The sequence below is a fragment of the Mollisia scopiformis genome, assembly GCF_001500285.1.
Source record: "Mollisia scopiformis unplaced genomic scaffold LY89scaffold_1, whole genome shotgun sequence".
Lineage (NCBI taxonomy): Eukaryota > Fungi > Ascomycota > Leotiomycetes > Helotiales > Mollisiaceae > Mollisia > Mollisia scopiformis.
This window is the reverse complement of record NW_017263581.1, coordinates 1,724,348-1,737,366: the sequence shown is the minus strand read 5'-3', so window position 1 is coordinate 1,737,366 and position 13,019 is coordinate 1,724,348. Positions and strand designations below refer to the sequence as shown.

Here is a 13,019-nt window from a genome sequence, read left to right as displayed (position 1 = left end):
CCATCAGTTATATCTCCTCTCAGACAGCTTCAAATTAGTCTAATGTCCAAATGAAAGAAGACTGTTTTATAATTTTAGTTGGGTTTACTGAACGCATTCGTCCAAGATTCATTATGTAGGCCTCGTGTTGTGCAGTGAACCAGGCTTCTCTTCTCATGCAAAATCCGAGCCGAGGTTCACCAGCCTCCCATGAGAATCCAGACATGCCTAGGTAAACTATGACCAATTCAGACATTGAGTAGATCCGTCTGTTCGATATCAAATGGTGAAAGTAACTGTTCTGTAAGACAGCTTACATATCTCTCACTTTCTTTTCATACCTGTCAAAGTTGAAGCCGCATACAAACCCCGCAAATTCTTCGCGGAGCAAACTTCGGCATTCGCCGCCTCACGTCACAAGCTTAGATATCCTCAATCAGGACGGCAACAATTCAATCTTCCTCGACAACTGTACGACGATAAGGTCTGCGCACGTCCACAGAAGCCTAAGAGGCAGAGGGCAGGTGTGTAGTCGACAATTATGGCAGCGGTATCACCGCCCAAGCCATGGGAGCGTAATGGGGCTGCGGGCGCGAGCACAGGTTTGTTAATCTCAGTCCATCATTGATGGCGACAAGTGTGCACCTGCTGACATAGAAATCATAAAGCCCTAGCAACATCTCCAAGTGTTTCTGCACTTAATGGAGGACAATCAACGACGCAGCCAACATCCGCGGCGTCGTCTTCATCTGCTCCGGCAATCCCCCAGAGACCTTCAAGTCTCACCTCTGCAGTCAACATAAACGCGTCGGCGTATTCTCCTTACGGCGCAAACAGACTAGGAGGCGTAGGCTCACCGTATGGTGGAATTGGTAGTGCCTACTCATCCCCATACTCGAGGATGGGAGGTATGGGATACGGCGGCTACGGAGGTGGGATGTACGGCGGCATGGGAGGAATGGGAGGATATGGATCCATGTACGGAGGAGGGATGTATGGCGGCGGGATGCCAGGCATGCAACCAGATCCGAATGATCCCAACAGCCTAACGAATGGCTTCACACAGAGCACAGCAGCGACGTTTCAAATTATCGAGAGCATAGTAGGAGCCTTTGGAGGGTTTGCTCAAATGCTCGAGAGCACATATATGGCTACACATTCCAGCTTTTTTGGTGAGGAGATTGAAATCTAAGATTATGGCGATAGCTGACTAGTGTAGCAATGGTATCCGTTGCTGAGCAATTCGGAAATCTAAGGAATACTCTGGGTTCGATACTAGGAATTTTCACTCTCATGCGCTGGCTACGAACGCTTTTTGCCAAGCTTACAGGCCGACCTCCTCCAGCAGATGCTACGGCACTCACACCTAGTGCGTTTGCCAAATTTGAAGGCCGAACACTCCCAGACGGCACTCAGGCCGTTGCTCCTAGACCAAGCAAGAAGCCATTCCTCTTCTTCTTAGCGGCCGCTTTCGGTCTGCCATACCTGATGGGGAAGCTCATCAAAGCTCTCGCAGCATCACAAGAGGAGGAACAGCGAAGGCTGGCTGCCTCAGGCCAAGTACAGATTGGACCAGATGGCCAACCAATTCAGCAATTCGATCCTTCAAAGCTCGATTTCTATCGTGTACTTTACGACTTCACACCCGAATCAGGAGCAGCAGTGCAAGGTGTAGATCTAGAGGTCAAGAAAGGCGACTTAGTTGCTGTATTGAGCAAGACAGATCCAATGGGAAACCCCAGCGAGTGGTGGAAATGTAGAGCGCGAGATAAGCGTATGGGCTATCTTCCAGGCGTGTATCTCGAACTTGCAAGACGGCCAGGTCAAGCAATTGCTGAGATCAAAAGCGCGAGCCAAAGTGGCAGTCGTGCAAGCAGTTTGACCAGTCAGACTCCGAAGCCTGTCATCACTGGCAAGGCGGGTGACATTGGAGTTGAGAGCTTTCAGAAGAGTTCGTTCTATTCGTAGGTGATGCTTTTTGGCGAGTTCCTTGTTTTCGGAGTGGGTAGGTTCAGGATGGAAAAGGTTATAACACATCTGCGGCTTGTAGATAGGCGTTTTGTAGCTATACGGGCTTAATGATATACCTTACACGAAGGCGTTGTGCCAGACCATACTTTCGAGGAGTATATCAAGTGATGCAGTCATATTAGCTCATTAGGCATCTTTCACAAGGAGCTGAATGTGAATGACCCGAACCGGTATGTCTTGTTTTGATGTGATTGAGAATCTGTTTTGAATTTCCCGCGAACAATGTTATGTGATCTTGTTGTTGGTGGAGACTGCTGCGAATGCAAATCTTTAGAGGTGTGAGGGGGTCCGATGATATTTATCAGATCTCCCGGAGCATGCAGCCTTGCAAATGTTATGAATCAAATTTCCTTAGTGCGGGACTTTTGACAAGTAAGATCAGCTTTTACCAATCTGAGGATTTTTACTATTTTGCGAGATGTATAGTATAGTACGTCGGGCATTCTGTCTGCTTCTTTTTTGCTATACTTATCTTCCTGAATGGGTCTGTATTACTGGCTCGAAGATTTCTAGAATAGTATTTGTAAGTGCGTACACCAGACTACACATTTTGGAACGATCAAAACCACGCAAAGAAAGCCAAAAGAATGGAAGAGTTTTTGTCGAAAGTCCGGCACCCATCTTGAGACTGGTGCCGTTTGCCCTGCGAAGCAGATCCTCCTGAAGGGCCTTGCCCGCCAACATGTCAAGGATTAACCCAGTACCTCATGACGAGTTGTTGTCGCGTTTCCCAAACTTATCTTCTACGTTTTGCAAGTTGCGTTCTTCCTGCTTCTTGGATACCAAATTCAACTCAAGCTGTGCTTAACACCAAGTTGGTGCCTGTCCGTACATGAACTCTGCAGGGAGCTTAGCACTGCATCATTTTACTCGCGCCGGCAACCACAAAATAAAAATTACATTTCCTTGCCCAGGTTTTACACAAATTGCTCAGCAGCATACTTTCAGCTCCACCTCGAGACGTTGGAGCCTCGTTGTATCTTCTCAACAGATACTCAATCTACAGACTTTTGCATCGAACTCGAACTTCATCCAGGCTTCAAGGCTCATACTTAAAGACGAGAAAGTACGCACTTAACAAGTCTCATTGGCATGCAGTTCTAAAAAGCGCCATAAAAAGCAAGACTGTCAGGTTTCAATTGATACAAATGCCCTCTACGATGTATAACGATACAGGTACGTATACTCTACACCCTCAGATTTCTACACAAAGTGAACCTTGTAGAACTCACATCTACCCCTCCGCGAGGCTTATCACTCGATAATCGCATCAACCTCATAATCGGCATCCTGACCATAGTCATTGGCATACTAAGTACTATCTTGGCATGGGCTAGTTGGAGATTGACAGCTGATTGGCGGCTCCGCCGCGCTAGACGCCACCATAGTAACGCCTCTTTAACACTTGACTACAAAGATGCTAATTGACTTTTGTCACAGGCCCCGAGCCTGATTTAGTGCCACTACAAGCACTCCTCCCTCCTCCTCCTCCTCCACAACCACTTGGTGTTGAAATTGCGTTCAGAATTGGGAGGATTCGGTGAAATGAATTTGGCATGGCGTCAGGACGCGCGGATTTGGACTTGGAGGAAGAAAACGCTTGATGAAACGTACTTGATGTTTTTGGCTTGAAGCATGCTTTAATTTAGTTGCGGGCTGTTGGTTTGCGGCCGCTTCGGCATATTTAGTAGAGAATCAATGAGAAGCTTTACTACGACTGACGTCTGTGTTGCTGTGTCTGTGTTGCTGCAATTGATGTGTACCCAAGGCTATCCAAGACGAAGAGGAGGGTGAGCAAACCCAAAGTAACCCCAAAAAAATCCTAAGAGAGAGAGAATTGTAAAACCGATTCCGAGATACCAGCCAGTATCCGGCGTGGATGTCTCGATTCCTTCACCTTCAACTCTAGCTTAGCTTCGCTAGCCATAAATTTGGCGCTAAGCTACCTCCTATATAAATGTAAACAAGCAAATGTCATTCCATGAAACCAGCCCAGCTGGTTCAGTGGCTAACATGTAGGTCGGGTCCGCAATTGACGGTAAACTAAAACTGAGCTCGACACCGCAGCTCCCCAGCAGTGGGTTACACTGGTCCGGAACAGACCAAGACAAAAAATACGTATACGCCCGAAATCAAAAACCCATTCAGTTGGGTATCTTTGACCAGTGCACCACGCTTGAGAGACAGCGTGCTGCGCTGGTAAAAGTTTTGCCATTTTTTTGTTAATCTTGTGACGAAAGCGAGGAGTGGTTGAGTATATCTTTGCAGGAAAAAGGAATTTAGTCGATTGTTTTCGGATTGAGCATTAGGAAGCCCTACTGCTCAACTATGACTCTCTCTTTTTTGTTGTGGCAGGGGATTGTGGGTTTGAATCTGCGAGGTGGTGCAAGAGGCGCAAACTTTCGTGAAGACAAGCAGGAAGATGTTGAACTTTTTGCCGAGAACTAATTCCCCTGGTCTTTCGGTGACAACTCGCGTATCGAGGTAGCGTCCGTGTTTCCTTCTATGCAAAATATTATCTCTTGAGCAGCTAGCCATCTTGGCATTAGCCTCTTCTCTCTTGTGTTCATGTTAACCTGGCACAGCAACGTGTAGAGTCATAGCTTATGATCGCAACGGTTATCTGAACTTTGTCATGGCATTCATTCATACAAATACAGCATTAAGCCAAAATACTATACTGGGTCAAAGCCACCAAACACCCCACTAAAGAAGTCCAGGTTCAAATTTGGCTGGAACAAATCTGCCGTCCCATGCATCGAGGACACGTCCATCTCCATATCCATGAACAAATCCATATCAACCAAGAAAGACTCATCACCGAGACCCTCCATACTTTGCAGATTTGTCGTCTGGTTGCCATAAGAAATACTTCTGTGTCTGTTAGCTCGATTCACTCATTCTTCCACCTAGAACAGAACTTACGAATCAAAGCCCGCCCAAGACTGCCCCACACTCTCCTGCACCGCCATATCATCCTGCACCTCCCTCTTAATCCCCAACCTCTCCAACCTCTGCGGCAACTCCCACACAACACTCTTCACAAACCCCACCTGCTCCATACTTTCCAAAACCTCCACAACGCCCTGAATCAGCTCCCTCGCTTCCCTCGCTCTCCCCTTCCCGCTACCACCACCATCAACCTCCTCCCTCGCAATCACCAGGCTGAAAATCATGATGATCTTCAACGCACACGTACAATCGATCGTCGTCAAACTACTCAGACTCCCCTCGCTTCTCATTTCCTTCAACACGATCCCCGCGTTCCGTGCCGCGTCGACGCAAATCTCGCCTAGTTTCTCGAACCACGATTTCTTCGGGTGTTTGATGGTGTTTCCACGTAGAACGAGGTAGAGGAGAAACGGTTGAGTGAGGAGCATCATAGCGTTCCAGTAGTTCAGGTGCAGGATCCCGATGCTGCGGCGGTGGGTTGGCGCTACTGGGACGCCCCATTTGAGATGTGAGGGCATGGACGCTTGCCAGCTCTGGAGGGAGGATACGTGGGCCGTGACGGATGAGAAGGAGATTTTTCTGGAATCAGAAGAAGAGGAGGGGTAGATTGTTTGGATGATAGTCCGTTTTAAGCGGCTTAAGGAGACGGATTCGCAGAGGATGCCGAGGGGCGTGTTGGTCCCTGGGTTTAGCACTTGTTCGGATGGTAAGGGGGTAGCGATGCGGAGGCTTCGCTCGTCGGAGACGCAGGGGCTGCCGCAGCGAGAGGCGATTTCGTGGTCGAGGATGTAGAGGGTCCACCATATGCGGCGGTTTTGCTGGCGGGAAACGGGACTTTGGGTTGTGGGGGATTGGTCGTGTTGGAGTCCTAGAGAGAAGGCGATTTGCATTGCTGTTCCCATATAGAGGTATGAAGTGATTCGGAATTTAAAGGTGAGTAGGGCTAAGCTCTGGATTTCTTATCAGCCATATACCTGATTTCAGAAATCGACCTTTACTTACGAGGATAGCAAGTGCTCGAATACTGTCAATATCCGCCTCGTCATGAACAGACGGAACCAAAGCTTTAGCGAGCGTAAGATAATCCTCGGAACTCCTCATATCAAAATCCCTCCCCGTTTTATCGTGGGAGTAATTATTCACATTCCTCCCAGACGCAGATCCAAGAGAAAATATAGCATATAACGAGCAGAGCCATGAACTGCTTGCTGCACTACTTCCACAGATATACGTATCATCCAATCTCGCATGAAAATTTTCAATGGGATACAACCAATATACGCAATGTACCTCCTCAAAGAACCTTGCAACATAATAGTCGCAGCATTCTCGTGGAGGGAGGTATGGCTGATCTGGTGAACTAACTTCTTCGAGAAGCCTTACTCGCTCGGGTTTCACGGGAGGGAAGTCGTCTTTTGGTGGGAGGATGATCTTTTGGTCTTCTTGCTCGGGGCTTGGTGGGTCTTTTATTGAGCAGACTGCTGCATTGAATGCTATTTCCGAGTATGCTCCGACATAGCCTAGTGGTATATTAGTATTTCTCTGTGTGCTGAAGCCGAGACACATACGATACTCTCCCAAAGAATCTCTCATTAGACATCCCAGCTGTTCGTGTAGATCCCCAATCTCTTCGGTATCTGGCTCTGAATCATTGCTTGCAGTGCCTTCCAGGGGTTCGCTCTCCGCTTTGTCGGGTTTGAAGTTGTATATTGGTTTTGGGCTGTTTCCGCTTTTGATGTCTTTTGCGATTGCTCTCAATGTTACTAGATTCAGCTCTTCTTCAGGAAGGAAGTGCTGTAGTATTTGCATTGAGCAGCGGTATTCTTCTTCGGAGACATGGTAATACGGTCTCTGCTTTGGACGTTGAGCTACTCCACATTCTGCTCCAATGTGGGCGCAATATCTACATGGGCCAGGAACTGTGGGCACCTTGTTAGTGATCGTTTCTTGAGGATGTATCTACTTCATTTTGTCCCCATATATATGTGCCCCAACTGGTACCCAGACTAAAAAACGACGAACCTGGATCAATGCACTTTCAAATTAGCCTGAGGTTTTTTCTTTTATTCGGTCAGACAAAGCTCACCTTAGTCTTCCTACTCTTGCACCGATCACAACTCTTCGGTGTCCTCACCTTCTTCGCCTTCAACGGATTATTAGAACCCGTACTGGCTCTACGGCCATCAACCACACGATTTTCAGTCATTGCTAAAGCTCATTCCACTCATCAACAACAACTGTCGCAGGCAAACGCAGGAGCGGGGATCTCCAAGCATTGATGTACGGTTCCCCAGCAATGCCTACGGGTCCCGGAAGACGCGTCGTGGAACACTAACTACGCTGCGAGTGGCGTCGAGATCACCAGAGTTGAAGCCGCCGGGGAGGAAATCTTTCTTGCAGGGTCTCGTGGTGGCAGGTTGCAGCGCTGGTCCCTTGGAAGGAGTGCGGGGTAGCCGTTCAGGGGGGCTGGATTCGTGGGGAACATGGGCCCCACACCCCTTCGAGGTGCGAGGCGTTCAGCTCTGGTTTCCCTCAGAAAGCACTTTCGGCAGTTGAATCGCGGCAAGTGTTGAAACGGCTGTCGAGAAGTCATGCAAGTCATGGAGAAAAGAGATGTTTTGGAGAAACGTTCAGATCAGAAGAAGGTGTGGTTGAATGTTTCGCTCTCGCTCTGATGGATCTTAACCTTACATTGCATCGCAGGAAAGTAAGTCATCGCTCAAATTCAGCCTGAAGCTGCAATCCCATCTATCTGCCCGGCATATCCCCAACCATATCATTCATCAATCTTGATAAGCACCGTCTTCGTCTCCAGGAAGTTATTCATACAGTGATGATAACCCTCTCTGCCAACCCCAGAGCCCTTGAATCCACCAAACGGTGTATCCCTTCCAGTTTCGGGACTGGTACAATTCACACCCACAGTTCCAGCTTCAAGTCCTTTCGCGAATCGCATCGCTCGATCGATGTTCTTGGTGAAGACTGAGGCATATAATCCATATTCGGTATTGTTTGCTTTGGCCATCACTTCCTCTTCGGTCTTGAAGGTGTTGATGCAGACCACCGGGCCGAAGACTTCTTCTCTCATGATTCGAGAGTCTTCGGGTGTGTCGAGGAACACTGTGGGACTGACGAAATAGCCGGAGTGGTCGGATGGGGATTGTCCACCCATCAGCAATTTCCCGTCTTGCTTGCCGATCTCGAGGTACCGAAGTACATTCTCGTATTGTGTTTTATCGGCTTGTGGTCCATGGTCCGTCTCGTGTGAAGTCGGGTCTCCCATCGTTACCTTCTCGAGTTTTTCTTTGAACATCTTAATGAACTTGTCGGCCACTGTCTCCTGGATGTAGATTCGTGTGTTTGCCATGCAGACTTGGCCGCTGTTTGACTGGACAGAGAATTGTGTAGCTGTAGCAGCCTTTTCAAGATCGGCGTCTTCGAACACAATGGCTGGAGACTTTCCCCCGAGTTCGAGGAATATGGCCTTCAGGTTAGATTTTGCAGAAGCCTCTTGAATTTGGCGTCCTGTCCTGGTCGATCCTGTGAATGAAAGTGCTCGCACATCCATGTGATGGCTGAGAACAGAGCCTGAAACTTGACCAAATCCAGTGATGACATTGATAACTCCAGGAGGGAAGCCTGCCTCCTGGACAAAATGAGCAACGCGAGCAGACTGGTAGTTTCGTCAGTGCTTGGTAACTTTTTGAGATCGTAACATTTTGACTCACAGTCAACGGAGCCTTCTCACTGCTCTTCAAGACAACCGTATTACCAACAGCCAAAGCGGGAGCCACCTTCTTAGCAAAGAAAAGCAACGAAACATTCCAAGGGATAATCGCCGCAACAACACCATACGGCTGCCTCAACGTTAAATTGATGTAACCAGGTGTATTTAAACTCGAAATTCCCTGAGGCGTATACCCAGCTTCCGAATAGTGATCAAAGGTTCCCGCAAAAGCGTGTGCATCGAAATATGTCGAGACTGGCTTTCCCATGGAGAGAGCTTCTAGATGGGCAAGTTCATCGTGATGTTCCCGGACTAGAGCGGCGAGTTTCTTGAAGTATCCAGAGCGGGTTTCGACACTGAGTGCTGCCCATGCTGGTTGTGCTGCTTTGGCTGCTGCTACAGCTCTATCTGTGTCTTGTTCTGAGGCTTCGTAGACTGTGGGGCCGATTAGACGAGGTTCTAGATAGTGAGAAGGGAGGCTTGCCTTTGGCTACCACTTCAAGTGTTTTGGGCGAGTATAAATCGAAAGTCTTGCCGTGGGAAGATTCGACAAACTGCTCCGAATATCAGTTCCCGTTATGATCTAGATATTCAAACATGTCTAACCTCTCCATTGATGAAGAGCCGTGTCTCAATCTCCTTCACCGGACTCGTTCCATTCGTATCATGTGCTTCTCCCATCGTGGATGACCTAGGTATTGCTCGTGTAATTGAGTATCAGCAGCGGACCTTCGACGACGAAACAAGACAAAGTGACTTTGCACGAGATTGGAAATCACGTCGGCCGACCTCATATCAATAATCAATATGTGCACGTTGGCTGGCTAAAGCAAAAATGGTGGCGTCCACCCCACACAAGAGATCCGCCCTATCACATGATGCCCCCTCCTCCCCTTTCTTCTCGGCTGCAACTCCCCGAGGGCCCCAAGCGAGAGTCGGCAGAATGCGACGTCCAACATACATCGCAATCTTCCTTTTTGTAGTGTCCATGCATGGAACAGCGGTTTTCATATTGCTGCCGATACTTCCTTGTAGCACATCATGCATCATTTGCATCGTCCCGAAAGCTCGTGGACATTGTTCGTCAGAGCGTCGAGCTCTCATCCCTGACTTTGATGTTCGTGTAGTTCACCAGCATCTTGCTCATGATATTCTCCTAATCTGTTTTGTCTATCAATCTTCACCAATCCCAAATTCAAAGTTCGAAACAAGTTCTCAATCATGGTAAAAGGCACAATCGCAATCGAAGAGGCCATAATCGACCCGTCAGGCGTCGCAGGCCTTGCAGCATGGGCAACTCTCCTCCGTCCGGGCCAAGCACCCAACGTCACACTTACAGCTCACGAGAAGCGCCTTCTCGATATCCACGATGACCGTCTGAAGAACATGGACGAGCATGGTGTCGAATACATGCTTCTGTCTCTCACATCTCCAGGGGTTCAAGCCGAGACCGACCCAGCGAAAGCCGAAGAAATGGCGAGAGTAGCAAACGATTACTTGGCTAGAGAAGTGAAGAAGAATCCCGCGAGGTTTGGAGCGCTGGCTGCTGTGTCTATGCATGATCCTGTTCAGGCGGCACAGGAATTGAAACGTGCTGTCGAGGAACTTGGCATGTTTGGTGGGTTGGTGAATGATTTTCAGAGCACGGGAGATGGAAGTGGGAAGGAGTGGTTTGACACCGAGAAATTTTGGCCGTTTTGGGAAATGGTGCAAGAGCTTGATGTGCCGATATATTTTCATCCAAGGTATAGGATCGAGCATGATTTGACAGCTGATCAACCGTATGGGACCAGGAAGCATATGCTGGGTGCTGGTGTGCAGTTTCATCTGGACTTGTCGTTTCACTTGTATGCCATGTGCTCGAGCGGGATTTTTGATAAGTATCCAAAAGTTCAGATTGTGGCGGGACATTTGGGAGAAAAGTAAGAACTGTTCAGATGTGTTTGGTCTTGATAATTGCTGATATGTTGCAGTATCCCACTAAATCTCTGGAGAGCTTCTCACTGGATCAATCACCCTTACAAGAGAGATACTCGGCCGTGCAAACAAGACTACTTGTATTACTTCAAACACAATGTCCATATTACGACCTCTGGGAACTTCTACACAGCGGGGCTCAAGTTCTGCATCCAAGAGCTTGGAGTTGACAGATGTTTATACGCAATTGGTATGCCCAGCATATAAATCGGAGATTGCTGGAACTGACTGAGTGCAGACACCCCTTATGAAAATATAAAGGAAGGGCAAGACTGGTGGAAAACTGTTGATCTTCCAGCAGATCAGAAAGAAGCTGTTGGGAGGGCGAATGCTATCCGACTCTACAAACTACCATTGGAGATATGATAGTGCGAAGTGCTATGAGAATATTCGAATTGTAGCTTTCTGAGACGGGAGCTTGAAAAAGTTCAAGGTACTGGTCAGTACGAGACAGTACCAAAATCAAATAGTAGCAACTTTTGTAGCACCTGAATGGAGACATGAACTCAACCCTAAGTCCCATTTGATGCTCAATATCCAGCCCTTTCAATGTCAAATTAACGAGTATTCTCTCAGTTGCAGAATGCCTCGCTTTGTTAGAGACGCCTTGTAAGAAATTGTCCGGCAAGACTCTTACATGTGAAAAATGCAAACTGCTTGGTCAAATGCTATCAAGACCCTGATTACAATCACCCAATCGAAATGCAACACTCGTCTCCCTAGCCTGATAAACCAGCATTCCAGCCTCAAACGGCCTCCTGCAACCACGGCAGCCCACCCCGCACATCAAGCTACCCCGCAGAACACCCAGCTTCATCCAGCCGCACTCCCTTCTCGGGATATTGAAACCGACCACGAAACTACCATTCTAAAGGAAAAGCAATGCACAAAATACCCGGTCGGCAAGCTCATCTGAAACATAGGAATTTGGGCTCGGAAGAATACATGCGAATGTTGTATAACACTTCGGGCAAACAATGAAGTTCTTCGTACCTTATTTCCTGGAGGTGTGTGGATTTGTTTGTTGATTTTATATCTTTAGGACCAATTAGAGATTTTTGAGGAATTTGAAGATAGAAAAGAGAAATAGTCAAGATGGGCAGTGCAGGTAACGAGGTAGCAGAGCTCAAAGAGCTTGTTGAGAGCTTGAGAAAGGAAGTCACTCGACTAAGTGGTATGCCTAAACCCTTGATCTCTAAAACAAAAAGCACAAACTGACAATTTACAGACGAAGGAGAGATCAAAAAGCTGCACTTCAAATATGGCTACTACCTCGACAAGTGCCTATACCAAGAAGTTCGTCCCCCCATCCCAATTGACCTCCAAAGCAATCAACTAACACACACCCCACAGGTCGTAGACCTCTACGCCGACGACCCAGGAACCTTCGTCGAATTCATCGGAGGCCGCTACCGCAAGAAAGCAGGCGTCGCCCGCCTCTACCTCGAACGCTTCGCGCCCCGCTTCGTCAACGGCCGCAACGGACCCGTCCACGGCTTCCTGCTCGACCACGCGCAGATGCAAGACATCATCGACATCCGCCCGGACGGCAAGACGGCCTGTGGGCGCTTCCGGACCCTGATGTCGGCCGGTACGCACAAGTCGGTGCAGGAGACGCACCCGCGCGGCTTCGTGCAGTGGTGGGAGGGCGGCGTGTACGAGAACGAGTATATCAAGGAGAACGGGATCTGGAAGATCTGGAAGCTAAAGTACTTCCCGTTCTGGCATGCGAGTTTCGAGAAGGGGTGGAGTAATAAGGAGATTGGGGAGTTTGTGCCGTTTGAGACGAAGACGTATCCGGAGAATGAGACGGGGCCGGATGAGGTGGTGGAGCAGTTGATGTTGTGGCCGGATACGAGGGTTGTGCCGTTCCATTATACGCATCCGGTGACGGGGGAGCAGGTTAAGGATGATGATTTGAGGGCGCCGGAGTGGGGACAGGATGTGAAGGATAGCTTACCTCCGTTGACGTTGGCGGAGACAAAGAGGCCATGATGAAGCTTTGGTTGCAATTTGGGAAGTATGGATACCATATTCTACATCGAGAAATTAGCTTCGAATGAAGTAATGTTTATCATTCAACATATCAAGGAAGTGAAGCCTCACTAGAGTATAGTGAACTCGTGGCAAGATCTCCCCTTCTGTATGCTAGACCAAGAGGGCAACCTAAAGTATGGCTAAATTGTATGATTGACCACTTAGTCATTGGTGTGAAAAAGCAAGATAAAAAATGTGAGAGAGATCAAGAAATGTTAAAATTGAACGATTTTATACGCCGTGATCTATCGAGAACGCCCATGCATTGTGTTCTCTGCTCCGACCTAATAATTTGACACATTATGCTCAAGGCTCA

At 48.2% G+C, this 13,019-nt stretch overlaps 4 protein-coding genes across 4 annotated transcripts; 3 read left to right on the top strand and 1 right to left on the bottom strand.

Annotated features, from left to right (window-relative positions):
• Positions 1-520: 520 nt before the first annotated feature.
• LY89DRAFT_571982 (uncharacterized protein) lies at positions 521-1,947 on the top strand (the record flags this gene model as incomplete). Its single annotated transcript, XM_018208619.1, has 3 exons — positions 521-585; positions 637-1,151; positions 1,199-1,947. The coding sequence occupies 3 exons, from the start codon at positions 521-523 to the stop codon at positions 1,945-1,947; spliced, it is 1,329 nt and encodes a 442-aa protein (XP_018078671.1).
• A 2,984-nt stretch (positions 1,948-4,931) lies between these two features.
• Positions 4,932-9,370, bottom strand: LY89DRAFT_693033 (Aldedh-domain-containing protein; the record flags this gene model as incomplete). Its single annotated transcript, XM_018216613.1, has 8 exons — positions 4,932-5,175; positions 5,206-5,912; positions 5,965-6,482; positions 6,531-6,891; positions 7,763-8,635; positions 8,691-9,124; positions 9,174-9,243; positions 9,296-9,370. 8 exons carry the CDS (start codon positions 9,368-9,370, stop codon positions 4,932-4,934), a joined length of 3,282 nt encoding a protein of 1,093 aa, XP_018078670.1.
• A 508-nt stretch (positions 9,371-9,878) lies between these two features.
• On the top strand, positions 9,879-11,032 carry LY89DRAFT_745091 (amidohydrolase-like protein 2; the record flags this gene model as incomplete). The annotated part of the gene is made up of 3 exons (XM_018221052.1): positions 9,879-10,611; positions 10,663-10,856; positions 10,905-11,032. The coding sequence occupies exons 1-3, from the start codon at positions 9,911-9,913 to the stop codon at positions 11,030-11,032; spliced, it is 1,023 nt and encodes a 340-aa protein (XP_018078669.1). The 5' UTR covers positions 9,879-9,910.
• Positions 11,033-11,442: 410 nt separating this feature from the next.
• Positions 11,443-12,794, top strand: LY89DRAFT_776451 (uncharacterized protein). The gene is made up of 3 exons (XM_018222048.1): positions 11,443-11,840; positions 11,895-11,962; positions 12,020-12,794. The coding sequence occupies exons 1-3, from the start codon at positions 11,762-11,764 to the stop codon at positions 12,659-12,661; spliced, it is 789 nt and encodes a 262-aa protein (XP_018078668.1). The 5' UTR covers positions 11,443-11,761; the 3' UTR covers positions 12,662-12,794.
• The last annotated feature ends 225 nt before the right edge of the window (positions 12,795-13,019 follow it).